Raw genomic sequence first — 20,609 nt, 5'->3', positions numbered from 1 at the left:
TGTCCCACTGAGAAATTGGAGATAGGTAAATTTGAAAACTAAAAATATACATGCGATTATAAAACAATTTTCATATTTTATTAATGAAAATAATGAAGTTCAGCTCAGTAACAAACAGGTATAAATATCAACTATTGTACAAAATATAAAACTCACAACAATGCGAACAAATAATACATGTATAAGAAATATAAGTACCGAAATTGGTGAAATAAATTATTTGCTTATGCTTTCAATTAGTTGTAGAATCCTTCTCTCCAGTGTCTCAAATCGATACTAGGCAATGCATCACTCTTACAATCCACCACATCGTTCCTAAAAATTATAAATATTTATAGAAAGGGTGTTTTTTTTTAGAGCTATAGAACCTTAAATTGCAATAAAACAACGATGGATTATTCGATTGACATGAATTTTATTTATCCGCAAGATAATCTTGTGGCATTACATTTTAAATATTATGATTTCTGGCATATGACCACCACGGCTGGCTCGGATGTAGTCCAATCTGGACGTCCAATTTTCGATGACTTTTTCCAACATTTGTGGCCGTATATCGGCAATAACAAGGCGAATGTTGTCTTCCAAATGGTCAAGGGTTTGTGGCTTATCCGCATAGACCAATGACTTTACATAGCCCCACAGAAAGTAGTCCAGCGGTGTTAAATCACAAGATCTTGGAGTCCAATTCACAGGTCCAAAACGTGAAATTAGGCGATCACCAAACGTGTCTTTCAATAAATCTATTGTGGCACGAGCTGTGTGACATGTTGCGCCGTCTTGGTGGAACCACAGCTCCTGGACATCATGGTTGTTCAATTCAGGAATGAAAAAATTAGTAATCATGGCTCTATACCGATCACCATTGACTGTAACGTTCTGGCCATCATCGTTTTTGAAGAAGTACGGACCAATGATTCCACAAGCACATAAAGCGCACCAAACAGTCAGTTTTTCTGGATGTAACTGTGTTTCGACATACACTTGATGATTAGCTTCACCCCAAATGCGGCAGTTTTGTTTGTTGACGTAGCCATTCAACCAGAAGTGCGCTTCATCGCTAAACAAAATAAAATGGACGTAGTGCGCGATACGTATTCCGCACAGAACCATTATTTTCGAAATAAAATTGCACTCTTTGCAAGCGTTGTTCAGGCGTGAGTCTATTCATGATGAATTGCCAAACCAAACTGAGAATAAATCACTTGACAGCTGTTGAATGGGTGGCCATCTTGAACGGTAATGCCAACTTAAAGTTATATACCTCGAAAAAAAACACCCGTTACATCTGCAATCAAGAAAAAAGACATACCCTGAAATTCCAGGAGCTTTGAAAGCATTCAGAGCTTGTTTCGCCAGTAGGATACCATCGCTATTATCACATATTATACGAGACATAGTAGTTTTTCTTAATTCCTTGAGTTGAGCTGAAATTAAATTGATTGAAATTTCGAGAAATAATTTATCAATAATAATTAAACTATGAGAAAGATTCATGAATAGACGTTAGTGCTTTCTACAATACCTGGAGTGAAATGACCTGGATTCAAACTGGGATCATTTTCGAAGAAGTATTTATCGCCATTCTTCAATCTGACAAATTGATCTGCTATTATATCTCTGAACACCGGACCTACTATGCTTCCTTCTGGTTTTTCTTCTAGCAAACCTCCAACCCATAGGTCGACATCGTCAACATTACTATAGACTGTGCTTAATGTTTTACCCTGCAAATAAAATTCACTACTTAGTTAAGGCATCCAATCCCGCAAATGCTGGATTCCTCAAATGCGGGATCCCTCTGAAATTCTGCAGGATCAAAATTGCGGGATTTCATACCTAACCCTTAGAAAGTTGGAAAAAATTAAAAGTTGCTTTATGAGACTATTGTACCATTTTATTGATTGATTCCACTATATAGATCATGAAATTGCTTGCAGTTTGGTGATTAGTACATTATTTCAGAAATTATATAGGTAAAAATCTGAAATTTTCAAGAAAAAAATGGATGGTATTACCGAGGCTGCAACTTCTCCTAGACGTAAGCTATGCTCTTGAAAGAAGGGCCATTCTTGGTAGTTACCAAAATATAAATTTCAACCAAAATAATGACAAAAATATATATCAGCTTAGGTGGAAACTTAGGCCATCCACTTCATTCATCTGATTCTTCTCCAAGAGAATTAATATCTCTGAACCTTTTTGAATTCCTATCCCCTGTGGATAATCATCACCTCAAATTTGCATGAGAAAACCTGCACAAAATTAGTTATTTGATGCACTCACCAATCGTCCAAACTGTTCGAAATGGGTATATGGTTGTAGTCCAACAAGTTCTCTATAGTCATTGTAAGACCTAAGACCATGGTCTCTACCACGTTGGATGTTTAAGGCTGCTAGGTCCACGCCAAATGGATTTCCAGCTCTGAACATGTACCTTGTTAACTGCAAAAAGAGAAAAAAGACGTGAAAACAATTTGGAAGGAATTATTTGGCAGAAATGTTTGAGTTATCTATCAGAAAACTTTACTTTTCAATTCAACATAATTATAATAAATGTTATCTAAAGGGTGTTTTTTTTAGAGCTATAGAACTTTAAATTGCAATAAAACAACGATGGATTATTCGATTGACATGAATTTTATTTATCCGCAAGATAATCTTGTGGCATTACATTTTAAATATGATTTATGGCATATGACCGCCACGTCTGGCTCGGATATAGTCCAATCTGGACGTCCAATTTTCGATGACTTTTTCCAACATTTGTGGCCGTATATCGGCAATAACACGGCGAATGTTGTCTTCCAAATGGTCAAGGGTTTGTGGCTTATCCGCATAGACCAATGACTTTACATAGCCCCACAGAAAGTAGTCTGGCGGTGTTAAATCACAAGATCTTGGAGGCCAATTCACAGGTCCAAAACGAGAAATAAGGCGACCGTTTGGTGACCACCAAACGTGTCTTTTAATAAATCGATTGTGGTACGAGCTATGTGACATCTTGCGCCGTCTTGTTGGAACCATAGCTCCTGGACATCATGGTTGTTCAGTTCAGGAATGAAAAAATTAGTAATCATGGCTCTATACCGATCACCATTGACTGTAACGTTCTGGCCATCATCGTTTTTGAAGAAATACGGACCAATGATTCCACCAGCCCATAAAGCGCACCAAACAGTCAGTTTTTCTGGAGGTAACGGTGTTTCGACATACACTCGAGGATTAGCTTCACTCCAAATGCGGCAGTTTTGTTTGTTGACGTGCGCTTCATCTCTAAACAAAATAAAATGGACGTAGTGCGCGATACGTATTCCGCACAGAACCATTATTTCCGAAATAAAATTGCTCTATTTGCAAGCGTTGTTCAGGCGTGAATCTATTCATGAAGAATTGCCAAACCAAACTGAGAATAAATCACTTGACAGCTATTAAATCGGTTTCCATCTTGAACATTAATGCCAACTTAAAGTTATATACCTCGAAAAAAAACACCCTATACTTACTGCATCTGACATATACTCATCCGATGCTTGTATTGGATCATTAGTAATGGAACTCAGAACTTGGTCTAAGAAGAACCTCTTACGCATTCTGGATGGATGGAACATCACTTCCGGTAGGAAGATGACTTCTTCCATTTTCTTGCGACCGTATATCCTAGAAACATCGCGAGAAATATAAATTTTGCAAGGAAAAACCATTGAAGTACTTACTTTAACTGGCCATCAACAATGGAATGGCCGAACCTAAAAGCAGCAGCAGCAAATTCGTTGGTGACTGAGGGTTCTATAGAAGGATCGTAGTCGTAGGAGTATTCTTCTCCATCTTTCAGATTAAGCCCGAAGTCTTTCATAGCTTCTTCACCTGAGAATTATCAGTATAGAATGTGAAGAGAATCTCAATAAAGATTTGACGACAAATAGTTCGCTTGCTGCCTGAGGAAGCAATTAATATGAACAGGGTAATCAGAAATTGTCGATTGCAGATTCTGTGAGGAACAAGAAGAAACTCCTGATCATCTTGCTATAAAATGCATCTACATTTCTAGCTAATGCAAAAAATGCTTTGAAGAAAAAACATAGAGCATGAACGAAATGGTTTTAAAAATCTCCTGACGTAATCTCACTACTTTACTCAATCTTTTAGAGTCAACTATGGTACATCCTCCCTGACCTGAATAGCTTTAGAGGTCAGGATAGGTTGAGGGAATCATTAATAGGTTCTAGGACTCCGTAAAGTTTCTGGAATATTTGAACAGTTCGGGATGAAATTGAAATAACGGGTGTTTTTTTAGAGGTATATAACTTTAAGCTGGCATTACTGTTCAAGATGACGACCGATTTGAAAGCTGTCAAGTGATTTATTCTCAGTTTGGTTTGGCAATTCATCAAGAATAGACTCACGCCTGAACAATGCTTGCAAATAGTACAATTTTATTTCGAAAATAATGGTTCTGTGCGGAATACGTATCGCGCATTTTAGCGATGAAGCGCACTTCTGGTTGAATGACTACGTCAACAAACAAAACTGCCGCATTTGGAGTGAAGCTAATCCTCAAGTGTATGTCGAAACACCGTTACATCCAGAAAAACTGACTGTTTGGTGCGCTTTATGGGCTGGTGGAATCATTGGCCGTACTTCTTCAAAAACGATGATGGCCAGAACGTTACAGTCAATTGTATAGAGCCATGATTACTAACTTTTTCATTCCTGAATTGAACAACCATGATGTCCAGGAGCTGCGGTTCCAACAAGACGGCGCAACATGTCATACAGCTCGTGCCACAAACGATTTATTGAAAGACACGTTTGGTGACCGCCTGTTTTCACGTTTTGAACCTGTGAATTGGCCTCCAAGATCTTGTGATTTATCACCGCTAGACTACTTTCTGTGGGGCTATGTAAAGTCATTGGTCTATGCGGATAAGCCACAAACCCTTGACCATTCGGAAGACAACATTCGCCGTGTTATTGCCGATATACGGCCACAAATGTTGGAAAAAGTCATCGAAAATTGGACGTCCAGATTGGACTACATCCGAGCCAGCCGTGGCGGTCATATGCCAGAAATCATATTTAAAACTTAATGCCACAATATTATCTTGCGGATAAATGAAATTCAAGTCAATCGAATAATCCATCGTTGTTTAATTGAAATTTAAAGTTCTATAAGTCTAAAAAAACACCCTTTATTTCATTTTCTGAAATCATTTTAAAAAACATCATTGGTCTTCGTGAAACTTTTGTATAAACATTTTTTTGTACCTTTTTCAGAAACAAAATTTAAGGGGGGGTCAAATTATGGCGGTACGCTTATGTATAAAAAATTCAGTCAATTTGACTGGAGCCACTTTCCTTAATGAAGTGTGCAGTATCTTTTGAAAATGAGTCTCATTACCTATGACTGCCGGTAAGAATTCCTTGTAAGTCACAATCTGCAACTCAGCCACCAAAATCTGCCTGGCCTCGAGAAATAGCTTCTCGTCTGACCAATGACGGTTGAGCTTCAACAGCTCGGACGCTATCCTGTTGTGCTCCCTCATGAAGACGGTGTGAATGGCGACCAATGTTATCATCTGGTTGGTCCTGGTATCGCCCGAGCTGAAGCAGGCAGAACCCTGCTCCATCGTGAGACAGGCGTCCGTGTCTTTGCTGATTGGCAGAAGATCTCTGCCAAAATCCTCGAAGGTCTTCAGTTTGCCGTCTTCGAAGCTTCTCAGCTCTCCCGTCTGATCCGGCGTTGAGCCATACACGGAGGAACCGTCTATGAAGTGGGTGATTTTGTTCATCTGGAAGACCAACCCGTCTGTATGATATTATTATCATCTATACAAACTCTCATTATTGTTATTTTTTATCAACGATTTATCATTTTGACGAAATTATGAGGAGTTGCTTTCAAATTAGGTGTGAACCTTGAAGTACGTGTTAGTATGACTCATTTGCTGTCGTTTGGGTCATACATTTAGTTTTAACCAAAAATCAACAGTTTACGAAATACTTGAGTTTTTGTGATTTTTAAAAGATTTCTCACCTTACTTCATTTTTCGTCAAGCTTTTCTACGTTGACCAAATTTGATTTGAAATTTTGGATAATTTTCGTGACCAGCGAGAAGTCCGGATTTAACACTGTTAGAATAGACGACACGAGAAGATGGAGAGTTAATATCAGGCGATTAGTAGCAAACATTGAAATGAGAAAGAGGGCAAGTGCTTGTATCAGTAATGGTGAAGGTCATTTCAAACATAATTTATGAACAGCCATTTTTCAGAAACGCTCTGTAACTCGAGAACGAATCAAGATATCCATAGTCTACTTTCTGAGATACTTTTTTTTGTGAGTCTTATATTTCTCGGAATGCTCACAGTCAGCATCGAATTTGGGATACCTAGTAAAATGTCTTTAATTGTACAATGAATAAGTAAACGCCAAAGAGTCTCTACAGAGTGTTACTCTGTATAACATTTTCATTGTAATCAACTTTTTGACTGTCGCCCCTTTCAATTTAATATCCTGTGTATCTCAAAAACTGATCATAGCAAACGTTCCACATTATAATAGTGTGCTAGAATAAAGAGTAATGACAAAAATTTGAAAAATTCCATGGACGCCTTTTTCAATTAAAAATGTTACACTTATCAAGCCCCTAAACTATATAACTCACTACCAGATAGAGATGAGCGATATTTCAGGAACTGTGAATTAATCACTGATATCAGAATGTCAAAGGTAGTCACGGTTCCGAAAAACGAATACAGAGCGTGATGGGATCACAGTTTGAACATTTCACAGATCTTTTCAGGGCATATCATCGTCCGTTGCAATCGTAAATTAGGAAGAAAGTCTGATGTTTTTATTGCTTTTGAACCTAATTGCATATTTTTATGACAATCCCAGCATCCGTAGGCAACTTCGCCTGATTTAGGAAGTATTTTTGTAGGACTAGTTAAACAATAAATACTTTCTACAAACAAATTATAACTACTGAATTACTGCATAACTGGTGGTGGCAATAAAATTCTAATTTTATGCTTATCTTTGATCAACAACCCCAAAGAAATTCTTTCTATATTGAAGTTGCTGACCGAAGCAATAAATGGTACTGTATTATAAAAAATAAACGAAAACATGTCAGAGAGACATAATAATAATAGGCGAAAGACCAGCAATCTTTGGGCTTTCTTCACAGAAGTTGATGTAAATTATGAATGAATGTCCGATTTATAAATTACATGATGGTTTCCAAGCTATCCATTCAGTTTCAGATTCTTTTTTAGAATGGGTAGTTAACTTCAAATCGATATAATGAAAACTAATATTTAGTACTCCTTTTTGCTTCTTTTCTTTTTGTTTTAGGATCCAATTGGAAATTATAGAGTCGTCAACCGAAAAGAGAGGATAAAGGAAATTTTGTTTTGGTTGAAGAGGAAGTCCTTCAATATAAATTATGTCAGCTTATTCTGTAAACGTTTACACAAACCAGTCACTACACCGATACGGGGAGACAGAGTTTTTGCTGAGGTTTTTATCTGTTCTCTTGTATCATACGTTGAAATGTATGATGCCCCGTTACATTTCCTCTGCTAATACTGAGATTCATCGACACATATGCTTGATTGTTTGAAATTAATATTTTGTATTGCTCTTTCTCAAAAGAATATATATATGCTACTTGTAATTTATGCAAGTTGAAATTATCTTTCAAAACCACTTCTTCAAATTTGAGGAAACATTTGAAAAATCTATATCCTTCTGTTACGTTCCTAACTAAAGCTGAAACAAGGAAAAGAGTTGAAAATGTAAGAAAAATGGATGTTTCCATAATAACTTTTCATTAATTTTGTTTTGCTTTGAATGAAAATAGTGACCAATTCGAGTTTCAGAAATAAACGAGCTAAACTTTGGGTGATTCATACAAATATTAACAACAAGCAACCTAAACAGTGATCACGTCACGCTTTAATTTCACTGATATCATAAAGTCACGTTCACGTTTCACAACGTGATCTAGAAATCACGGGATCGCTCATCTCTACTACCAGACCATATTAAATCTGAAAATACATTAAAAAACTTCAAAAATCAACTGAAAAGTTTTGTTTTCGAAAACTCTAGAGAAATAATTCACAGAATAATAGAGTGAATGAGAATATAATGCATACACTGTCCTAGTTGGTAATGCTTACACCTACTCTATTTTCATGATGAAGTTTTTGATGGAGCTTCAGTAAAAGACCGACTGAATTTGCTTATATAATTTGCTCCATTTGTTCTGTTCTAAATGATCCCCTCTTCTTGTTTTATTCTACTTTGGTTTATCTGTTATATTGGTCAGTTTAATAAGTTCAAATAGTTATGTTATTATTATTTTTATTATATATTATTATTGTTATAGTTGTTCTCGTCTTAGATTTATGTGTTCATAGGTATGTCACGTACAGATATGACCTTTAGTGACTGCTTCCTTGATTTATTTATTATCTTTGCGGATTCATTTATTATGAAAGATTATTGTAATTCATAATGAATAAACTTATTACTCATACTCGCTTATTTCCCTCAAAACTAATTATTTATTAGGCTTATTTTTTCGCTACCTTTCAGATTTCTGGAGAATTATTGGCCCACCCAATATCTGGGAATTGCATTGAGAAACTCACCTGCTGCGAATATCCTAGGGTACAGTCTTCTCTTGGTGCCAAAACGGATCTGACAAAATTCATACACTTCTGTTGGAACACAGAGTAGAACGGGTCGTCATGAGGTATATCTATGGGCATGCAAGCGTCGTGACGGCTCTCTGGATCCAAAGGAGCGCTGCCGTCTGGTTCGCAGCAGGCTATGGCACTTCCATTTCTGAAGGAGATAATGAAATGAAAACGAAATAAATTACAAAAATTTCCACAAGTATACTGCTCTTCAAAAGTTAGGGAACTCATGAAAAAATTGTTATACCTATTATGTACCCTTTTGAAATCATTGTTTAAAGTAGCATATTAAAGTAAGAAATAACCACAAAAACAAAAAAGGGGTACAACTTTGCTTTCGGGCAGCGTACGAATCCAGTGTTTAAAAAATTGGTTATCTTTTGAAGCGATCCACGAATCGATCCAATTTTTCACTTCTTCATAAAATCGGAAGTGCTGGTCAGTCAGGTCGTGTGCCATTGATCGAAACAAGTGATACTCCGAGCAATATGGACATGCAGACACAAATCGACAAAACTTTCGATGGCGTTTTCTTTACAAATACCTAAGCTTATTGCATACATCTACGATCTATTTATTTCGACCACCACTTACCGCTACAGCCATCTATTGCAAAACAAAGGAAGCAAAGTGGTACACCATCACATACAGCCATTTCAGAACATTATATGCCAATATACGTGTGTTGTTCGAAAAATTCCCTAACTTTTGAAGAGCAGTATAGTTTGATGTCTACGACAATTGTTTCGCCAACACTGTGGCTTCATCAAGTTCAATCATCAGGTTTACAATAAAATGAAAGCGATATACTGTCACTGCCAATTCTAGGGCCAGAACTTATTGACAAATTGAAAGCGATCCAGATATATTGAACTACCAGACGTTTTTAAGCCTTACGGAAATAACTTTTACATTAATATTGGGAATGAAGACTCCTTAATATAAAAGTATCGGATTGCCAGAAATCTAGGTTGTAATCAATGTATTGTGGTGTTGCAATGATCAGCTCCAAAAAAATTCAAACCAGTTTATCGCTACTTACCTTCGATCACAGCAGGTTTTCCTATATATGTCACAATTGAAATGAAAGTTCAAGTGGCTGGATATGGTTAGATATCGGGAGACACACAAGCGATTGCATACGCAAGTGCTACCCCTGATATCCAATCAAATAGCCTTGTTTTCACTTGGTTGTTATCGATTTTGGTTTCTGCGGTACTGATGATCTCTAAAAATATCGTAACCAGTTTATCGCTATTTACTTTCGATGACAGCACATTTTCCTGTATGAATCACTATGTATGAAGTAGAAAGATCATATGGTTGAATATTAAGAGGCACACCAGCGAATGCAAACGCTAATGTGCCGCCCTTAATATCCAATCAAATACCTTGTTTTCACTTGGTTGTTATCGATGTTGGTTTCTGCGGTACCTACTGATGATCTCTAAAAATATCGTAACCAGTTTATCGCTATTTACTTTCGATGACAGCACATTTTCCTGTACGAATCACCATGAAGTAAAAAGATCATATGATTGAATATTAAGAGGCACTCCAGCGAATGCATACGCAGGTGTAACCCTTAATGTCCAACCAAATAACCTTGTTTTCACTTGGTTGTCATCGATGTTGGTTTCTGCGGTACTGATGATCACTAAAAATATCGTAACCAGTTTATCGCTATTTACTTTCGATGACACCAGATTTTCCTGTTTGAATCACCATGAAGTAGAAAGATCATATGGTTGAACATTAACATTCAAGGAGCATGTCTCGATGTTGTTGAGAAATTCTTTTCTGGCACTACGTTATTTGTATCGCCAGAGACAGTTTTTAGATTTCCATTCACGTAAGTATCTCTGCGAAACACTCGTGCTGTCCAAGCTGAGCTATGGATTGCCAGTTTTTTATCCTTGTCTAGACTCTGTCGAGAGATATAGGTTACAAAAAGTGCAGAATTCGTGCTGCCGCTACGTTTTAGGTTTGAGAAAGTACGATAGGGGGATCAGTAATGGAATAAATGGGTTAACGTGGCTCAGGGTCGAAAATATTTTTCGGCTTCATATGAGTATTTTAGTACATCGAATTTTGAGAACGGGTATTCCTCCTTATTTGAAAGCCAGGTTGGTCTACAGACGAGATGTTCACCGTGTTGCTTTAAGACATGGGCAGAGGCTCATGCTGCCTCGATTTGGTTCAGCCATGTTTCAGCGCTCTTTCACCTTTAATGCGGTGAAGTTGCATAATGAAATGCTGATTTCATGTAGGGGTTCTTCTTTGAACTCTTTGAGAAGAGAATTGAAGAATACATTGTTTTTGAGCCAGTTATAGTTTTTGTAAATAATGTTCATTTTTGGAAATATTTCAGTTGAATATTGATAGGGTTCATTTATGTTTTTTTCCTTTTATGTTTTTTTTGTTTTGTTTTGTTTTTTCTTTATTTGTATTTTGTCGGGGGTTGAGTGGAGTAGCCCTGGCTAGACTTCGCCCCTGAAAATTGCCAAAAATAAAGACTCTATTATTATTATTATTATTATTATTAAGAGGCACACCAGCGAATGCAAACGCAAATGTGCAACCCTTCATGAACAACCAAATAACCTTGTTTTCATTTGGTTGTCATCGATGTTGGTTTCTGCGGTACTGATGATCACTAAAAATATCGGAACCAGTTCATCGCTATTTACTTTCGATGACAGCACATTTTCCTGTATGAATCACTATGAAGTAGAAAGATCATATGGTTGAATATTAAGAGGCACTCCAGCGAATGAATACGCAGGTGTAACCCTTAATGTCCAACCAAATAACCTTGTTTTCACTTGGTTGACATCGACGTTGGTTTCTGCGGTACTGATGATCTCTAAAAATATCGTAACCAGTTTATCGCTATTTACTTTCGATGACAGCACATTTTCCTGTATGAATCACTATGAAGTAGAAAGATCATATGGTTGAATATTAAAAGGCACTCCAGCGAATGAATACGCAGGTATAACCCTTAATGTCCAACCAAATAACCTTGTTTTCACTTGGTTGACATCGACGTTGGTTTCTGCGGTACTGATGATCTCTAAGAAAAACGTAATCAGTTTATTGTTATTCACTTTCGATGACAACAATTTTCTCTATAGTAGTCACTATTGAGTAGAAAGATAATATGGTTGAATATCAGGTGATACCCAGCGAATGTATACGTAGGGACTACCCCTGACACCCAATCAAATAGCCGTTGTTTTCACTTGCTTGTCATCGATGTTGGTTTCTGCGGTACTGATTATCACTAAAAATATCGTAACCAGTTCATCGCTATTTACTTTCGATGACAGCACATTTTCCTGTATGAATCACCATGAAGTAGAAAGATCATATGGTTGAATATTAAGAGGTACTCCAGCGAATGCATACGCAGGTGTAACCCTTAATGTCCAACCAACTAACCTTGTTTTCACTTGGTTGTCATCGATGTTGGTTTCTGCGGTACTGATGATCACTAAAAATATTGTAACCAGTTTATCGCTATTTACTTTCGATGACAGCACATTTTCCTGTATGAATCACCATGAAGTAGAAAGATCATATGGTTGAACATTAAGAGGCACACCAGCGAATGCATACGTAGGTGTGCGACCCTTAATGAATAACCAAATACCCTTGTTTTCACTTGGTTGTTATCGAGGTTGGTTTCTGCGGTACTGATGATCTCTAAAAAGAATGTCATCAGTTTATTGTTATTCACTTTCGATGACAACAATTTTCTCTGTATGAGTCACTATTGAGTAGAAAGATCATATGGTTGAATATCAGGTGATACCCAGCGAATGTATACGCAGGGGTTACCCCTGACATCCAATCAAATAGCCTTTTTTTTCACTTGGTTGCCATCGATGTTGGTTTCTGCGATCCTGATGATCTCTAAAAACATCGTAACTAGTTCATCGCTATTCACTATGGATGACAGCATGGTTCCCTGTATGAATCACTATCGAGTAGAAAGATCATATGGTTTAATATTAGGTGGTACCCAGCAAATGCATACGCGAGGGCTACTTTGATACCCAATCAATTTATCACTTGGTTCCCTGGTCACCATTGATTGAACTTCAAGTATCACACAAGCGAATGCATACACAAATACAACTCTTGTGTTTTAACTATAGCCTTCATTTTCATTTGGTTAAATAAATAACTAAATATTTCAGAAAACAAATTTCAAGCGACCGAAACGACGTGAAACTACTGATGACTCTAGGAGCGCAACAGGTGCCAAAGCTTGGACTTCAGCAGGTAAATACTGAAAATAATAAATATTCTGCTCACTCTAAATTCCACAATTAGGGAAAATATCGAATTACTGATATTCAAATTTGCATATTTAATCGGGAATTACTCAAATACATTCAATATAATATAAATTCATAAAAATATATAAGTGAAAAGATGAATTTGAAAAATATCACAATCCGACAAAGTCATCTAACCATGTTGGGGACACGTAAAAATTGCGTATAGTCCCTTTATTTCTGGTGGTTGAAGGTAGCGTTGAAGCTACCCCTCCCTTTCAATCGAATGGCCTATTTTCATTTGGTTGCCATCGATGTTGGGTTGTGCGGTACTGATGATCTCTAAAACGAGCGAAACCGGTCTATCTCTACTCATCCTCGATGACAACACGTTTCAATGTGGTTAACTCTTGATTTCTGTCAGTCCAATACTCTTATATTATCAAGATTTCCGAAACAGCGTTATTTTTCATCAAATTTAATCTTCAAATACTTCGCCACTAACTGAAATTGGTATTTATAATAAGGTTTTCTTTGTATTTCTTCTTAAGATGGCTGAATGACCCTTGTACTCATCGATTATTTATTACGAATTTCAGAATCAGAAGACAGAAACTGCTTACCTGAAGGAAGTGTCAATGGACTGTGTGATCTCGTGAGACAGATACTGACCGAACTGCATCACCAAGAGGGTGCGGTCGGTTTGGTAGACATTTTCGTCCTTGAAGAGGGTCGTGCTTATCATTCTTGGGCTGGCCAGTGGCTTGCCGTCGTGCTCTGAGACCCTTGGCGACCAAACACCTGTAGAATATCATTGAGATATTATTAAATATTAATATTGGAAAAGAAATCATTGATTCTATCGAAACTTGAATTGACGAAATTAAACTTAAGTAGGGTGTTTTTTTCGAGGTATATAACTTTAAGTTGGCATTACTGTTCAAAATAAAGACCGATTCAACAGCTGTCAAGTGATTTATTCTCAGTTGGGTTTGGCAATTCATCATGAATAGACTCATGCCTGAAGAACGCTCGCAAATGATGCAATTTTATTTCGAAAATAATGGTTCTGTGCGGAATACGTATCGCGCACTACGTCCATTTTATTTTATTTAGCGATGAAGCGCACGTCAAAAAACAAAACTGCCGCATTTGGAGTGAAGCTAATCCTCAAGTGTATGTCGAAACACCGTTACATCTAGAAAAACTGACTGTTTGGTGCGCTTTATGGGCTGGTGGAATCATTGGTACGTACTTTTTCAAAAACGATGATGGCCAGAACGTTACAGTCAATGGTGATCGGTATAGAGCCATGATTACTATTTTTTTCATTCCTGAATTGAACAACTATGATGTCCAGGAGCTGTGGTTCCAACAAGACGGCGCAACATGTCACACAGCTCGTGCCACAATCGATTTATTGAAAGACACGTTTGGTGACCGCCTAATTTCATGTTTTGGACCTGTAAATTGGCCGCCAATATCTTGTGATTCAACCCCGCTAGACTACTTTCTGTGGGGCTATGTAAAGTCATTGGTCTATGCGGATAAGCCACAAACCCTTGACCATTTGGAAGACAACATTCGCCGTGTTATTGCCAATATACGGCCACAAATGTTGGAAAAAGTCATCGAAAATTGGACGTCCAGATTGGACTACATCCGAGCCAGCCGTGGCGGTCATATGCCAGAAATCATATCTAAAATGTAATGCCACAAGATTATCCTGCGGATAAATGAAATTCATGTCAATCGAATAATCCATCGTTGTTTTATTGCAATTTAAAGTTCTATAGCTCTAAAAAAAACACCCTTTACAATGAAAGACATTGTACAGGGTGTCCCAAATCCAATGCTGACTGAGAGCATCGTATTGACTATTTTCAAAGACCACTGATCTCTTTTTTCGAAATAATTAGATATTAGAAAGCAGATAATATTTTTCGAATTTCACCACCAGAAACCAAGGTATATCAAAGTAGTTTGAACAGTCATTTTTCAGAAACGCCCATTGAATTCAATTGAATAAATACTCGAGAACGATTCATCTATGACTTCTTTAATTACAGTGTGAATTATGAACTAAACGAATTTCATATTGAATAATGTTCAACCAATTTAAAATTAATACCTTATGGGTAAGCAATATTTTCAATAGTATTTCATTTTCACAGGATTTTAGGAAAGTGGGTTATCCAAAACTAAAACCAACTAATGGGAACGTTTCGCTGATATATTTCCACTTCTTCAGGGCAAAGTTGAAACTTATATTTTCCACATAAAAGATCTCAATATGAGCTTGTTGAGCAAATTGAAACAGAAATGAACATCAATTAGGAGAATCTTGTCGTGATCTTCCATGAAATCGATCGTCCTCTACAAAACAAATTGTCACCATCAATGAGAGTGTCAAAACTTGGAAGATCACGACAAGATTCTCCTAATTGATGTTTATTTCTGTTTCAATTTGCTCAACAAGCTCATATTAAGATCTTTTATGTGGAAAACATAAGTTTCATCTTTGCCCTGAAGAAGTGGAGATATATCCGCGAAACGTTGGCATTAGTTGGTTTTAGTTTTGGATAACCCACTTTCCTAAAATCCTGTGAAAATCAAATACAATATGTCCTCACAAGGAAATGAATCTTCAGACCATATTTTCAATAGTGTTTCATTTTCTTACGAAAAATGTTACTTCAAACTCTTTAAATAAATGCAATTTTCATATGATTGACTATGCCCATAGACTTTCCTATTCAGGAGATCCTATTCTACAAAATAAGAAAAATTAACCGGTGACAATGTTGCTATTAGGCTGCTGCCTGCCTGGTCCTATGATCTTCATCAATAAACTTACCATCATGGTAACTTGGAGGAAGAAGTCTAGCGTAAGGTGTCAGATGAGCACCCCAAGTAGAATGCAGGATATTATTGCAAGCACCGTCGATCCTCCTATACTTATCTGGAACGGAATGACAGAAAGGCAGTGGCGTGCAGGCTCCTCCTAAAGGTGTTGTCCTGAGGTCGTCATGCAGCATACTCAATTCCAATTGTTCTGTGGTGATTCCTTGCCTGAAAAGGCATATACATACAGTGTGGCCAACGGAAACTCAAATCCTCGATTAAAATTGAAAAATTCATCCGAAATCAGCCATTCTGTTCGCGGTGACGATTTATAATTGAATATACGCGAGCACTGAATTCAATTCTTTCTTAAAACGGCCAAAGAAGGCAATATGTTATGCAAGATCGAAAGTTTCAGGGAATGTCCTTTCTGTATAGAAAGGATAATCAATCAACGAAAAGGAGTGCGTCCATCCAGCCGTAAAGGATTCGAGTCAAACGAAAATAATCCTTCTCATTCAAACTGTTGAAAGTTCACGTCTCTTTTAAGGCATCCTAACATTCTTTGTTGCGAGTGGTGAAACTCTGACAGTGAAATGGAAACTTATTGAGAATGCCATAAAGAAGTTAATTCGAATCCACATATCATTCGAAATAGATTATAAGTCATCCTAACTTTATTGAAAAGGAACAAAGTCCTCAAAAATATCTGCCTATACCGGGTGTAACAGGATCATGGTACACCCCCTGTATCTCTGTTAGTTTAAAACATAATAGATTGAAATTTGGGATATTCCATATACATAATAAGCGGCACTTTTTGATCTATAAATGATTTTTTTTCACTTCCGGTTTCGCCGGAAGTGATACCAACTTTCGATTTTCAAATGGAACTCCCTGTATATTATTACATTTCTGAAATCTGCATAATTTTCAGAATCCAATGATACTAGATAAGTGACATTTCAAACGTCGAAATTTTTTATAATTTAATTTTCAGTTTTCCATTTTAGTGTGCCATGATGGTTCCGATTTATTCCAATAGACCCGTCTAATACTAAAAAAATCGAAATCCCGTCAAAAGACTAAATTGCGTTTTTTATGAGCAAATAAAGTTCATCGTAATCGTTTTGGGGTGACACTCATTTTTTTCAAATGGAACCATATTGGTACCGTGGTACTATTTATTAGTATTGTTTATAAGGAATGTATCCATACCTGCCAATAAAATGTGCGATCAATAGAATCAAATTTACAGCTAGAACAAAATAATTGTATTTTCTTATTTTCTTTTAGCTGTAATTTTGATTGTATTGATCGCAAATTTTATTACCAGGTTTGGATAAATTCCTCAAGTACTAATAAATAGTACCACGGTATCAATATGGTTCCATTTAAAAAAATTGAGTTTTACCCCAAAAACGATTACGATGAACTTTATTTTCTCACAAAAAACGCAATTCAGTGTTTTTGACGGGATTTCGATTTTTTTTAGTATTAGACGGGTCTATTGGAATAAATCGGAATCCATCATGGCACACTAAAATGGAAAACTAAAAATTAAATTATAAAAAATCTCGACGTTTGAAATGTCACTTATGTAGTATCATTGGATTCAGAAAATTATGCAGATTTCAGAAATGTAATAATATATAGGGTGTTCCATTTAAAAATCGAAAGTTGGTATCACTTCCGGCGAAACCGGAAGTGAAAAATCATTTATAGATCAAAAAATGCCGCTTATTATGTATATGGAAACGCCCAAATTTCAATCTATTACGTTTTAAACTAACGGAGATACAGGGGGTGTACCATGATTATCTTATCATTTATTATCTTATAGATAATGATCCTGTTACACTCGGTAAAGGTAGATAATTTTGAGGGATTTTTGATGAGAAATGAACTAGATGTCAAATTGGAAGTGTCACCTGTCTCTGAATGCTCTTGTAGCAATCGCAATCTCCAAAGCCTTGCTGGCAATCTCCATGACTTGATGTAAATCAGCTGAATTGAACATTCTGGAATTTCTAAAGTGACTGTAGCTAGAGGAAGTGCGACTTAGTATAGCATGTTTACTAGAAGACATCAACTTAGCTTCCTTTGACCTCAAATCTGCAAGGTGCTCTTTGCTTTGTCTTCTGACGAGATTCAGTGTGAAGGGGTCTGTTCTGATGATCTTGTGACCCCTCTTTTTTTCTTCCAAAGGCTCTGCGAAAGAAATTTGATATATTCATAAGGAATGTTGAAGTGAGAAGAATATTTGAATATCTTGATATTTTTGTCTCATAAAATATGGTTTAGTTATGTTCTTGAAGTTCCCATTTATTGATTCAAAATACAGTTATTAGTAATATTGTAAAACATTTTGTATTTGTGTAGCCCAGTTAAATTCTTGTTCTTGAAGGTAAGTTTTATAGGATTTCAACGCTTCAAATTGCAGTAAGTAATTCACTAAAATATTATGGTAAGTAACGTAGAGTGAAAGTATTGTTGTTATTAAAATTATGACTGAGGTTAAAACTCTCTCCATACTTCACTCAATTATATGTAATTGTCAAACATTTTGACGCTTTTTGTAATCGAATCGAAAACATTCTCTTTACGTAGAATCCAGTGGTGTGCTAGTCTTTTGAGCAGAATTTTTAATCTCGAAGCTATGACCCAAATTTAGTTTTTTTAGTGATTTCTCAGTCGAGCACGTGGATATTTTCTTTATTTCCGAATCCATTTTGAGAATTTAAAGAATAAATCTAGAATCAAATTTTGCAGAAATTAGTAAAAAGCATAGAAATAATCAGATTGATGGAAAGAGACTGCTTTATTTTTTTGTGCTCATCAACAGTTGAAAGCATAGAAATATTGAGACTCTTAGACGAAAAAAGGTTTTTGACCATTTTCTATTATTTATATTGATGCAAATCATACGTTGTTGTATATTTTTGAAATCAGAGAAAATTGAGCTTTCAAAAAAATGGCACAGAAATCTAATGTCATAGCTCCATAATCAAAAATCCTTCTAAAATATGAGTACGCCACTGGATTATACGTAAAAAAGTGGCGGTATAATGTTTCTCTAATTCTGTGGTTATTCCGTTCATTCTTCCACATCTTGTAGAACAAAATCGTGCGAGAATATATCAGAAACGCACAGTTTTCATGGTTATATTTTATTATTCTATGTTGGCACTCCGAACTTTCCGCTACGGCTTTATCTGTCAATTCATCAAATTGCCTTAAAGAAATCAGTTCTGCCAACCAACATTTTTCAATGCAAAAATCACTAAATTATATTTATGGAAATATTTCATTAATTTCAATGAAAATGCAATGAATTAGAGAAAATAATGTATAATACTCGTACAGAAGGCTCATTCTACCACTCGTTCATTCCAAAACTCGCCACTTCGTGGCTCGTTTTTGAATTTTGAACTCGTGGAAGAATATCAATGCCTTCTGCACTTGTATTATAAATAACTATTTTCATACTTTTTTTCAGTGTCATCATTATTCCAATTTTGGACATTTGAACTGTAAAATATACCTTTTTTGAACTTAATAATCTATTTGATTCTTCACTCACCTACATTTTCGCTAAAATTCCAGATTTACCTGTATGATTTGATCCTGTGGTACAGCAGGCTCCAATATTACCCTCTAAGGTAATACAATGTTGAATTTCTTTGATTCTTACATGAGCTGGACATCTTACCAATGGTTGACAACAGGATCCAATTTTACAAGGTTCTGTACCAATTTTACCTTTTGAACAGTGCGTTGAATTGGAGATAACGTGTTGGTGCTCATTTGTTAAATGAGATGATCGAGCTGATATTCCTGATACCAGAAGTAAAAAAATCCAATTATAGGTCTCCATCTTGACCTAATCCTGTTGGAAAATGATCGAAATTATATAGCTAATAATAATAACGGTCCTTATAATGAAGAATTTAGAAAACACATTGAACGACACTGTTGCATCAATATCAAGAATGAAAAATTATTAAAAATTTAATATTATACTCACCCAACGGTTGAAGAACAACTGATAGAGTTCATATGTTGATGATAATTCCTGTTTTTTTCTGTAGACCAGATAAACATATTTATGTTATTTCCAGGAAAAAATTTCAATTTCTAGAATGGACCGCTAGGCGCATTTAGGAAAAATATACAAGTTCACTTCAATTGATATGAAAATACTATACTTCTGAATTCATCTGGGGTATATCTTGAGAATTCAAATGAGCAGGGGCGTATCTACTGTTGTATCAGGAGCTCCGAAATTAGTATACCTACTAGTAAAATTTCAAAAAATTTTATTTAAAAACCTGTAATAGAATTATAACATTTTTGGGAATAACTGCTGGACCAACCATTATAATTAAAAATCACATTACACCGAATTGATGACTCAGATCAGTTGTAAAACAAAAATAAAAAATTTTACAAAAAATGTTTTTCTCGATTGAGATGGGGTAGCAAGGCCTTGAAAAGGGGGTTTTCAATAAGAGATGTTTTCAAAAGGAGAGGAAGACACGAGGTTTTTTTTTGATGAGTTATAAATAAATGGAATAATTTCGTACCTGGGATCTTACTTCAATGTGAATGTGTATTATTCGTGTCTAGATATATTAATTTCTGAAACTAAATAAAGATTTCTGAGCCTCTGTTACCTGAGCGATTAGTATTACATCCGGAAAATCTTGCTCAAACGGAATAAAAGAAAAGTCTAGAAATAAGTCTGCTTAAGACACCAAGAATATT

At 36.0% G+C, this 20,609-nt stretch overlaps 1 protein-coding gene across 1 annotated transcript; it reads right to left on the bottom strand.

The window, feature by feature from the left end:
- Positions 1–56: 56 nt before the first annotated feature.
- Positions 57–19,930, bottom strand: LOC123671553 (chorion peroxidase-like). Its single transcript, XM_045605461.1, has 13 exons — positions 19,870–19,930; positions 19,455–19,731; positions 17,774–18,053; positions 15,856–16,070; positions 13,622–13,799; positions 8,665–8,860; positions 5,402–5,792; positions 3,717–3,867; positions 3,507–3,660; positions 2,287–2,445; positions 1,526–1,727; positions 1,313–1,427; positions 57–315 (listed from the first exon to the last, which is right to left on the bottom strand). Exons 2-13 carry the CDS (start codon positions 19,717–19,719, stop codon positions 237–239), a joined length of 2,385 nt encoding a protein of 794 aa, XP_045461417.1. The 5' UTR covers positions 19,720–19,731; positions 19,870–19,930; the 3' UTR covers positions 57–236.
- Between the last annotated feature and the right edge of the window lie 679 nt (positions 19,931–20,609).

The sequence above is a fragment of the Harmonia axyridis genome, chromosome 1 (assembly GCF_914767665.1).
Source record: "Harmonia axyridis chromosome 1, icHarAxyr1.1, whole genome shotgun sequence".
Taxonomy (NCBI): Eukaryota; Metazoa; Arthropoda; class Insecta; order Coleoptera; family Coccinellidae; genus Harmonia; species Harmonia axyridis.
The sequence above is the reverse complement of the archived record's forward strand: the minus strand, read 5'-3'. Positions and strand labels throughout refer to the sequence as shown.

Bases quoted from the DNA above. Each gene is read 5' to 3' on its own strand.
- LOC123671553 (XM_045605461.1), bottom strand. From the start codon at position 19,719: ATGGAGACCTATAATTGGATTTTTTTACTTCTGGTATCAGGAATATCA. The intron at 18,054-19,454 runs GTAAATCTGGAA...TTTCTTTCGCAG, and splicing joins CACAGGATCAAATCATACAG to AGCCTTTGGAAGAAAAAAAG. The intron at 5,793-8,664 runs GTGAGTTTCTCA...TTGGTCTTCCAG, and splicing joins CCCTAGGATATTCGCAGCAG to ATGAACAAAATCACCCACTT.